Source organism: Oreochromis aureus, linkage group 18 (genome assembly GCF_013358895.1).
Source record: "Oreochromis aureus strain Israel breed Guangdong linkage group 18, ZZ_aureus, whole genome shotgun sequence".
Lineage (NCBI taxonomy): Eukaryota > Metazoa > Chordata > Actinopteri > Cichliformes > Cichlidae > Oreochromis > Oreochromis aureus.
The window spans coordinates 7,210,333-7,221,886 of record NC_052959.1 but is presented as its reverse complement, the minus strand read 5'-3'; the positions used below and the strand labels follow the sequence as shown (position 1 = coordinate 7,221,886).

At 39.4% G+C, this 11,554-nt stretch overlaps 1 protein-coding gene across 1 annotated transcript; it reads right to left on the bottom strand.

Annotated features, from left to right (window-relative positions):
- Nucleotides 1–5,532: 5,532 nt before the first annotated feature.
- Nucleotides 5,533–11,476, bottom strand: LOC120434376 (solute carrier family 22 member 13-like). Its single transcript, XM_039602400.1, has 11 exons — nt 11,453–11,476; nt 10,947–11,342; nt 10,703–10,806; nt 10,054–10,208; nt 7,447–7,615; nt 7,244–7,364; nt 6,868–6,962; nt 6,456–6,670; nt 6,253–6,361; nt 5,930–6,136; nt 5,533–5,842 (listed from the first exon to the last, which is right to left on the bottom strand). Exons 1-11 carry the CDS (start codon nt 11,474–11,476, stop codon nt 5,782–5,784), a joined length of 1,656 nt encoding a protein of 551 aa, XP_039458334.1. The 3' UTR covers nt 5,533–5,781.
- Between the last annotated feature and the right edge of the window lie 78 nt (nt 11,477–11,554).

Below are 11,554 nucleotides of genomic sequence, written 5' to 3'. Positions count from 1 at the left end.
GTGTCGTTTAGTGGTGCCTTTTGGTAATCTCAGTCTCTCACTGAACGTGCTCCTGTGACTAGCCAGCACGTCATGGAGTGGGTGGGAGGTATTATCCAGCATTGTACTTGTCTTGGACAAAATCCACCTCTCAGACACCACCCTTAGGTCCAGCTCAATCCCCACAACATTACTGGCCTTGCGGATGAGTTTAATGAGTCTGTTGGCATCTGCGACCCTCAACCTGCTGCCCCAGCATGCAACAGCATAGAGGATAGCACTGGCCACAACAGACTCGTAAAAAATCCTGAGCATTGTCCGACAGATGTTGAAAGACCTCAGCCGCCTCAGAAAATAGAGACGACTGTGGCCCGTCCTGTAGAGTGCAGTAGTGTTTTTTTTTACCCAGTCCAGTTTATTGTCTATGTGTACTTCAAGGTATTTATAGTCCTCCACAATGTCCACATTGACCCCCTGGATTGAAACAGGAGTCAAGGTTTTCCTAGTCCTCCTAAAGTCCACAATCAATTCCTGAATTCAATTCAATTCAATTCAATTTTATTTATATAGCGCCAAATCACAACAAAAGTTGCCTCAAGGCGCTTTATATTGTACAGTAGATAGCACAATAATAAATACAGAGAAAACCCAACAATCATATGACCCCCTATGAGCAAGCACTTTGGCGACAGTGGGAAGGAAAAACTCCTTTTAACAGGAAGAAACCTCCGGCAGAACCAGGCTCAGGGAGGGCGGGGCCATCTGCTGCGACCGGTTGGGGTGAAAGAAGAAAAAAACAGGATAAAGACATGCTGTGGAAGAGAGACAGAGATTAATAACAGATATGATTCGATGCAGAGAGGTCTATTAGCACATAGTGAGTGAGAAAGGTGACTGGAAGGAAAAACTCAATGCATCATGGGAATCCCCGGCAGCCTCACGTCTATTGCAGCATAACTAAGGGAGGATTCAGGGTCACCTGGTCCAGCCCTAACTATATGCTTTAGCAAAAGGAAAGTTTAAAGCCTAATCTTGAAAGTAGAGATAGTGTCTGTCTCCCGAATCCAAACTGGAAGCTGGTTCCACAGAAGAGGGGCCTGAAAACTAAAGGCTCTGCCTCCCATTCTACTTTTAAATATTCTAGGAACAACAAGTAGGCCTGCAGTGCAAGAGTGAAGTGCTCTAATGGGGTGATATGGTACTACAAGGTCATTAAGATAAGATGGGGCCTGATTATTTAAGACCTTGTATGTGAGGAGCAGGATTTTGAATTCAATTCTGGATTTAACAGGAAGCCAATGAAGGAAGCCAAAACAGGAGAAATATGTTTCTCTTTTCTAGTCCCTGTCAGGACTCTTGCTGCAGCATTTTGGATTAGCTGAAGGCTTTTCAGCGAGTTTTTAGGACATCCTGATAATAAAGAATTACAGTAGTCCAGCCTGGAAGTAATAAATGCATGAACTAGTTTTTCAGCATCACTCTGAGACAGGATATTTCTAATTTTAGAGATGTTGCGCAAATGGAAGAAAGCAGTCTTACATATTTGTTTAATATGTGCGTTAAAGGACATGTCCTGGTCAAAAATGACTCAAGGTTCCTCACAGCATTACTGGAGGCCAAGGTAATGCCATCCAGAGTAAGAATCTGCTTAGATACCATATTTCTATGATTTTCAGGGCCGAGTACAATAACCTCAGTTTTATCTGAATTAAGAAGCAGAAAGTTAGCGGCCATCCAGGTCTTTATGTCTTTAAGACATTCCTGCAGTTTAACTAATTGGTGTGTGTTACCTGGCTTCATGGATAGATAGAGCTGCGTGTCATCTGCATAGCAGTGAAAATTTATGCTATGTCTTCTAATGATGCTGCCTAAGGGAAGCATGTATAATGTAAATAGAATTGGTCCTAGCACTGAACCCTGTGGAACACCATAATTGACCTTAGTGTCTGAAGAGGACTCTCCATTTACATGTACAAATTGGAGTCTATTAGATAGATATGATACAAACCACTGCAGTGCAGTACCTGTAATACCTACAGCATGTTCTAATCGCTCTAATAGGATATTATGGTCAACAGTATCGAACGCTGCACTGAGGTCTAGCAGGACAAGCACAGAGATGAGTCCACTGTCAGAGGCCATAAGAAGATCATTTGTAACCTTCACTAAAGCTGTTTCTGTGCTGTGCTGAGCTCTGAAACCTGACTGAAACGCTTCAAATAAGCCATTCCTCTGCAGATGATCAGTTAGCTGTTTGACAACTACTCTTTCAAGGATTTTTGATATGAAAGGAAGGTTGGAGATTGGCCTATAATTAGCTAAGACAGGCAATAGCATCACGGGCATCACTTGATAAAAGGCAAACCGAAGGAGTAATTCCAAAACTAGCACTCATGGGGATTTTCTTCCTAAAGATTTTTGTATATACAGTGAAAATGTCTCCCCCAAAAGTGGAAAGTGCAGGGCACGACCAGAACATATGTATGAAATCTGGGGGTAGGCTTTTACACTGAGGGCAAGAGGGGTCTACATAAGAATACATAGCTGCCAGCTTTCCATTGGTAAGGTGAGCTCTTAAGACTCCTATCAACTGTATCAAACCATGACATGCACAAATTGAGTATCCAGGTATACATCTAAGGATGGCCTCCCACGAGACATCACTAATTGCTGAACTTATGTCCGGTTCCCATCGCCTTCTTATTTCCTCAAAAGACGTGGGACAGATGTCATTAATTAGCCTATACAGGGTGGAAATTGGTCTGTTCTTTGCAGGTGACAGTGATAGAATATGTTGTTCACTGGTTATAACTGTTGCCATTGGGTTAGAATAAAGTAACTTTATCCACGAAATGAAACCTTTTGTTACTGTTTTTGACCAGGATATGTGCCTCAGTCTGCATATTAAACAAGTATGTAGCACTGCTTTCTTGCATTTTGGATGGTTGTTGGTGCCAGAGAGGCTGGTCTGAGTATTTCAGAAACTACTGATTTATTTAATTTCCCCACATAGCACATCTGTAGGGTTTGCAGAAGACGTTAAAAAGACGGGAAGATATCCTGTGACAGGAATAGCTGCGTTAATGTCAGAGATCGGAGGAGAATGGCCAGAGAGGAAGGCCACAAAATATCAAATGACCACAACCAAAGTATGCAGAAGAGTGTCTTTGAATGCACAACATGTCATACTTTGAAGCAGATTTGCCACAGCAGCTGAAGACCACACCAGATGTCACTACAGTTTAATTGGAAAGAGATTTAAAAATTGTTGCCTGGTCTGATTAGTCTTGATTTGCAGTGACATTCAGATGGTAGGGTCAGAATTGGCTGTAAACAACATAAAGGGATGGATCCATCCTGTTTGTGTCAACAGTTTAGGTTGGTGATGGTGGTAAAATGGTGCGGGGGATATTTTGTTAGCACACTTGGCCCTTTGTACCAGCTGGGCATCATTTAAACACCTAGCCTACTTGAGTTTTGTTGCTGACTTTGGCCATCCCTTTATGACCATATTGTACCCAGTTTCTAATGGTTGCCTCCAGCAGGATGATGTGCCGTGTTGCAAAACACAGATCACTTCAGTGGCCCAGTATCTCAGAGAAATGTTTCCAGCACTTTGTTAAATCAATGCAATAAAGAATTAAAACTCTTCTGAAGGCAAAAGGAGGTCCAACGTGGTACTAGCAAGTTGTGCCTCATAAAGTTTGAAAGTACGAGTATGTAAAATATACACTGACTTGAAGTCCTTACTGATTTTATGAGATACACATTGTACAAACCTGGTCATATCCAACATCATAATACATTCACTGTACTTTAAACTTTTTCAACTGGTCATGAGCAAAGACTAGACGAAAAACTGTTTTCAGATTTTGCCTGTCCAGCCTTTTTGTATCCGGTTTCTGCACAACATGTTTCTGCATAGTCAGTCAGTTGTAAAGCTGGTAACTTATCATTACCAAAGGTATTTTTATGAGTAAGAGTGGTAGATAAAAGTGCTATAATTTATTTCTTCAAATAATGATCAAACTAAAGAATTACCAGTTGAATGTAGGAATAAGAGGGTCTAACTTGAATGTAGCATGAAAGACAACACGAAAATGATCGCAGTTGTGCCAAACTTTAAAACTATAACACCCAAAAAGTTTCTAATGGTGAGCATTATTATGTATGTAGACTACTTGGTGACATTTATGGTCATGGTTTGGATTAAGATTTTATGGTATTTTTAGTTTTATTGTTAAAAAGCTTTACATTTAGTTTAATTTGATATTCAGATGCAGTGAAGTGTTGAATAAATTGTTGATAAATTAAAAACTGAGACTATTAAAGAAATTATAAAAATCACTATGTCACGAGCAGACTGTATGGAGTGTGAGAGGTGGACCCAAGGGCGGACACTGAAGCAGGCAAAACTGGGGTTAACAAAAGGCGGGCCGTTTTATTTAGGCTGAAAAACATGAATCCAACATAAAGCAAGGTGAACTGGGTGACAAACTAAACTAAAACCTAGACTGGGAAAATAACTAACTAAGCAAAGAAGTGACTGTGGAACAAATATGATTACTATGATACAGTGATACTATGGAGCGCAGGACACACAACAAGATGAGGAAAACAGACATCCTGACAAAGACTGAATGACAATACGTAGACTAACACAAATGCTGACAGCTGACACAAATGAACATCATGACACCACACGGAAAATGAAACTAAAACAATGAACATATAAGACTCCTTCAAAATAAAACAGGAAACATAACAGGACACAGACATGACAGAAGCATGATAACATAGGAAACACAGACATGAAATACGACAGACTAACACACGCAGACTAAACAGAACGAACTGATAAGGGAGACTTAAACACAGGCATAACTGAAAGGAAGACACTGAGGACAAGACCATATAGTGAACAGGAAAAGACTCATAACTAAGAAGACAGAATAACCTAAACTAGACTTAAAACTCAAGGCAAACTGATAATAATACTAAAACTTAACATTCTTTCAATGTAACATAAGAATTCGCAAATAAAACAATTAACTCAAAATGCTGACACACTACTTGTAATGACTAACCTTGTTAAAATTTTAAAGGCTTTATTAATTTCTTAAAACTAATAAATTCATATTAAATTATATCCAAACAAATGTTTAGGACCTCATGAAGGGTACGATATAAAGCCCAAATTAATCTCTTTCCAAACTGTATTTGAAATCAGAGAGATACAGTGTATACTCATAGGAAATGTTATTTTTAAAGAAGCAGGGGTCAGAGCAAATATTAAAAGAGGGGTAAGTGGGGATAGTTGTGGCAAGATTCTATTGTTCACTATTTAAATTAAGTGTAATTAAATCCAGTTAACGATGTAAATATATATATTTTTAAAAACATGTCAGAATTAGTCGGGTTGCACCTATAGGCAGTTAATTGTAGAGTAAGGGCTCACAATTCTGTATGGAATACAATGATTTATACTACATCACAATAGGATTCCTCTACAGGGGAAAAAAGAAATTGATTGCAGCAGTTAATGGGAAAAAGGTGATGGAAACAGTGTTTATTTAATCACTTATTATTACAGTTGGTTCTTTGTACTGCAGAAAGTTAGCCAAAGTTACACTAAAAACCAAAGTGTTAACAAAATGCTAACTTAATAAGACTGTAGTCTCCTCAGATGTATCTTCAGACCCTGAGTCCAGAACCAGGGACGTCTATAGTACATGATGACTGAGGTTGTGGTTCATTTAAATACATCACATATTTGTAAAGATGAAATCAGTATACAAACATCTACATCTTGGTTGAATACGAATGTGGACTGGTAGTTGTTCTTCTTGTGGGACTAACTTGTCTGAAAGATATAACACAGAAACAGATGAAAAAACGATCACTGACAAAATAACATGTTTGAGATGCTGCAGTAGTTAAACACTGATACCCATTGAGCTCAGCCTCTTCAGCCGTCTCAGGAAGCTCTTTTCTTTTGGTTTCGGGAAGCAAGAAGCCGAGAAATCCACCTATCAACGTAAGGCAGCTGAAGACTGTGATGGGTATGACCCAGTGGTACGTGGCCAACAAGTTCAGCAGTGGAGCCAGCAATCCACCTAGTCTTGCTGATATGGATCCTAAAGCTGTGGCTGTTTGTCTGAAACAGGAGGACAAATGGTATACTCACTAATTTGGTCTTTTCCCCCCCGAGTGTTCTTTTCACACAAGTCAGGGTATTGTTCACAAACATGAATAAAAACTGTGACTGCTTACCTAACTGATGTTGGAAACAACTCCTGCATAAAGACCATACAAATAGAGCCAGCCCATATCAAGAAAAAACGAGACGCAACAGCTAAAGATGTGACAGCAATGGCGTAACCTGGCACAAAGGAAATAAATAATTAATAAAAGTGAACATAAACATGATAAGCAGACAATTAAAAATGCATTTTGCGATGTAACAAAGTATTTACCATCAGGAACAGCGAGGATAAGAATGGAAGAGACTCCTCCGATCAGAAGGGTTGATATGAATAATATTTTCCTCCCAAAAATATCCAGCAGCCACATGGAGAGTAAAACAGATGGTACTTCAAAAACACCATAAAGCAGTTGGGTTACAAAGATGCTCAAACCAAAGCTTTCCATATCTAAGTACAAACTGTAGATGGAAAGATTCACTGAAAACCTTTAAAAGAGAGGAGAAACACATTTAATCAGACACAAAATTCCTGTATCATGAACCATTTATAACACATTTATGAATGGCCATTTAATCATCAACACATCAAATTGCCAATCTTACCATTTAAAAACAGCAACATGTTTTTGTATTAACATATTTCCCTTTTAATGTATTAACCTCACTATAGATGTTGAACTTACCATGATAGTATTATAATAAAGAAATATCTGGTCAGCAGTGATGATCTGAAGATGATTTTTATTCCTCCGTTATTCACAGTGTTATTCACTTCAATCTGTGGGAGAAGTAACGGTTGCTGTAACACCATCATAGCAAATTAAGAAAAATGACTTGAAATGAATCCATCAGTCTAGTTTTTTCCAGTTCCACTTCAGGGTTGCCATTACATACAGCGAGAGACACCCTGAGCAGGTCCCCATTCTATTGCAGGGCTAATACATAGATACATCTCTTGTCATGAATATGTTGAACAGTAAACATAACAAATAAACAGGTATTTTACAGGTGCCATCGATGTTCTTGAAAACTCCTCCCCTGTTGAATGTGATTCACTACCTTGTCCAGAAGAGACTCTGACACAGGGTGTTTGTTAATGGCTGCTGCTTTGACAATCAGCTGTTTGGCTTCTTCTTTTCTGCCTCTGCTTAACAGCCACCTGGCTGACTCTGGAATAAACCTAATAGAAAAAAAATGGCACTTCAAACAAACAGTCATTTTGAAATTTATAAATGGCTCAATAAATAGAGTGAAATGCACACCATATGTAGATCATAAGAACTGCAAGCGGAACTGCTGTGATCAGCTGAACCAGTCTCCAGTTTCGGATGCCATAGATCATACCAGCGAGGACGCACTCTCCAATTGCACTAAACAGCTGAGTCACACAAGCTCCCCATGATCTTTTGGACATCCCAATCCATTCAGTGGCTGCAATAAGGAAAATATGTTAATTGTTTGTTTATTTTAGATTAAGACATCAGCTAAAAAGGAACAAAATAAATACATAACAACAAAAATGAAGTAAAAACTCACATTGCACATGAGCTGCTATAAATATCTAGGCTGACTGTACATATATTTTTCTATTACTATTTTACACCCAATCAGACAGAACATCACAGTGTGAATGGATAATGACCAGTGTTGGGACTAACGCGTTATTAAGTAACGCGTTACAGTAACTACGTTATTATTGTGGTAACGAGCACGGTAACTAGTTATTATGCCAAAACCAGGAACGCGTTACTCGTTACTGGGATTTAGATAGGCTCGTTACTCGTTACTTCGTGTGGTGGATATCGCGGAGCTTCCACAGATTCAATAACATTAGCAAGTGGTGGAGGCCAGCAGGTGGATGAAGGAAAAGGAGGCAAGAGGAGAGACCGAGCGGCCGCCGGTCCGCGTGTCAGGTGAACTGAACTTCAGGTAAGAAGTTATGACCTGCAGTCTATCGGAGTCAGATATAAACCAAGTTTAGGTGGAGTTTATTTTCGGTATGCTGACATTTTCGTACTGCGTGCTAGCTAGCATGACGGAGTTTCTATACAGCTGGGTGGGTGCTATGTTACTGATGTTGAACTTTATTTTGTTCATACGGTTAATTATTAGAGTTGCCAACCGTCCCCTAAAAACAGAATCGTCTGGTATTCAGAGAAAATATTACGCGTTTAGTACTGAGGTGAAAAGGAACACAGTTTGTCCCGGACTTCAGCTACAATGAAAAAGACACAAAGCTGAAGCTGCACAGCTGCCTCTTCTTCTCTCATTCTCTCCTCTCCTGTTTCTACTTCAATCACAAAACTGATCAGTGATCAGCTGATCGGCTTTTCTCTCTTGTTTATTTATCGTCCACTTTGCGCCAGAAAGAGGAAACCAGCGGATGTCGCGTTAAACAACAGCAGCACGTTTAAGCTTGATCAGCTGTTGTTAGAATTTATTTAATATTAATTTCTAGTATCAGCTGATGTTTGCTGGAGCCACAGCTGTAAAGCTGCTGGTCATGATGTCGGTTTGGATATGTGGTGAGAGGGAAACATGCAGATGAAACCAGGAGATGTCCTTACTGAATCATCAGAGCTGAACAGGTGATGGAGAAACAGGTTTACCTTTTAGGTGACATGAATGAGTTGAAGGGAAGTTATGAGCTGTTTCTGAGAGACAAATAACACCAGGATCCTTTTCTAAGTAGCTGACAGCTGGTAACTGTGCAGGGGCGGATCTAGCAAAGTGTTGCCAGGGGGGCAGGTAGGGCATTAACAGGGAAAGGGGGGGACAAGGAAATACTTTTCTTTATTATTCTCATTTAAAATGTCTAGCTTTAAAAAAAAATAATTATCTGAGTCTTACAACAAACAATTGATAGATTGATACATATATACCATCAGAACAGTGTACATCACTGTCACAACAGTGTTTATTTTCATTCAAAGGCTTTATGATTTTTCCTATAATGGTGGGCGGTCTCTAGTCAAAATGCCGGGACGATTTTTTTTTGTCCCAGTCCAGCCCTGGATGCAGCTCATCTGCAGTCTGGTGTTACCTACATCTTCCTATTCAGAAGGCAGAATTTCCAAGTTCTGAGTACAATCAAAAGCACCACGACTGCAGTTTTTGTGTTGGATGTAAAAAGCAGGCTAGAATCATGGCGGCGGTCAACGACGGTCCAGGCGTGGGATTTCTCTCGTGGAAATGTGCACATTATTTTTTCCTTTCTGTTGGTAGGTGGCACAGTGCACTTGTGGCAAGTAAGCAAGCTAGAAGACTGGCAGTCTGGCTGGGTATCCAGTTACGGAAGCAACACATTAACAAGAGAATTCTGAGTAAAACCAAAGTTACTTTCCCTAGTAACTAGTTACTTTGAAAGTAACGAGTAACTTGAAGTAACTGAGTTACTTTTTTAGAGAAGTAACTAGTAATGTAACTAAGTTACTAATTTAAAGTAACTTACCCAACACTGATAATGACCCAAACCAACCAACAACAACCCAAATGTTTTTAGTTGAAGACAAAACTCACTGTAGAAAGATGGACGCAAAAATACACAAATGTGTCTTTGTCCTTTGTCCATCCTCTTTATGTTTAGAAACTGATGATCTTTTGTCTCTTATGTAAATGTAAATATGTAAAACGGTCACAAAGGCAACAGTAAAATAAAAGTAACAATAAGAATAATAAATGGGAAGAGGTGGAAGTAGAAAGTGTAAATGGAAAATATCAGATCAGTACAGCCTTGTTGGACCTATAAAACATTACAAGAACATCATCGTAGCCATTGAGAGAACAACTGGCAGATTATTTTACAGTTAAAATGATTGTTAGTTGTAGCCTTGTCCAGAATATGTAAAAAGTTAGTATTATCTTCATACACAGTATGATGCTGTTGACTCGATATCCTCCAGCTCCAAATCCCACCAAAAACAGAGATACTAAATATAAGTAGACGTTGGGACAGAGAGCTGTTGTCACGGTGAATACAGATAACAGAACTGCTGAAACCTGAGTTGCTCGTTTGCGGCCGAACCTGAAACACCAAGAGAAACATACAGTGATACATTAGCTTCTGTTATGCAAATCACAAGCAGTGTTGGGGAGTAACGGAATACATGTCCCGCCGTTACGTATTTAAAATACAAAATATGAGTAACTGTATTCTGTTACAGTTACCGTTTAAAAAGGTGGTATTCAGAATACAGTTACTTTGTTGGAATAAAGAGATTACACGGCAGTCCTTTCGCCTCATTGGCAGCCTCATTGGCAGTGTATCCCAGTTGTAAGTAAGCTATTAAGACTCGATTGTACACTGTGTTCGTATTTTTCTCTGAAACAATAATTTCCATTGGAGCAGCCTTTCAACGCCTCTCTCTGTCTCTCGCTGGTAAAGTTGACCCAGACAACAAAGTAAAGCTAGTTTTTTCAGCTACGATCCCGACACAGAACCCGACGTATTATTCTGGTATTTCTCCTAAAGTATTTCTGTATTTTGGAGCAATGAACTACTGCAAGGAGCACACTTACGATTCAGCAAAAGGTCCAAATACGAGAGAACCAACAAGAACTCCAGCCATGAACATTGCTTGAATCACTTCCACCAAGCTGGCCCGGCCACACACTAGATCAAACTATGAGTATTTGTAAAAAATAATAATAATAATAAAATAATGATAATAATAATAATAATAATGATAGAACAAACAAACAAAATAATTAATGTAATGTTTCATGGAGGTGAGTGATCTACTGAACAACAAATTTCACTTACATCAGTGACTATGGTGGCTTTGTAGAGCATGTTCCCATACACCCATCCATCCTGGCACCCTGTGGTCTCATTGAGTCCGTACTCTCTGATAGTATCAATGTCCCAGTTCACTGGGACAAACATCTCACACTTGCTAAAGGTCCCATCCTCCTCCCGAGGCACGGTCAGGTTGAGCTGCTCCTCTGAGGTCAGGTTAGGAGCAGCACTGAGGATCCAGTCTGTGTTGCAGTGTCTGTCTGGATCTGATTGGATGAAAACAAAACTGGCAAAGAGAAAAGTCTGAACAAAGTTTGGAAAGCAAAGTGCAATGAGAGTGATCTTCTGGAATAATCCAAATTCCCCAATGTTCCTTAGAATCTCTCCAAAGTCTGTCATTTTGAGCTTGATGGTGAAGGTCTGAAAAACAAAAGAGCTGCAGCGCAGACTCATACAGTGACTGTTAATGTTTAACCTAGCTATGTTATCTTTTTAGCACACATAGGACCCTTTATTTTAATTGTTCTTACCTGAACATACTGAACTACTGTCATGTCAGCACATTCATATATCCTCTGTACGACTGTGTAAAAACTCTCTTATCGCTTATCTTTATGCCTACAGTCTGATCA

Bases quoted from the DNA above. Each gene is read 5' to 3' on its own strand.
- LOC120434376 (XM_039602400.1), bottom strand. From the start codon at position 11,476: ATGACAGTAGTTCAGTATGTTCAG. The intron at 10,209-10,702 runs GTAAGTGTGCTC...TTGGTGTTTCAG, and splicing joins TTTGGACCTTTTGCTGAATC to GTTCGGCCGCAAACGAGCAA. The intron at 7,365-7,446 runs GTGTGCATTTCA...TTTTTCTATTAG, and splicing joins GTTCTTATGATCTACATATG to GTTTATTCCAGAGTCAGCCA.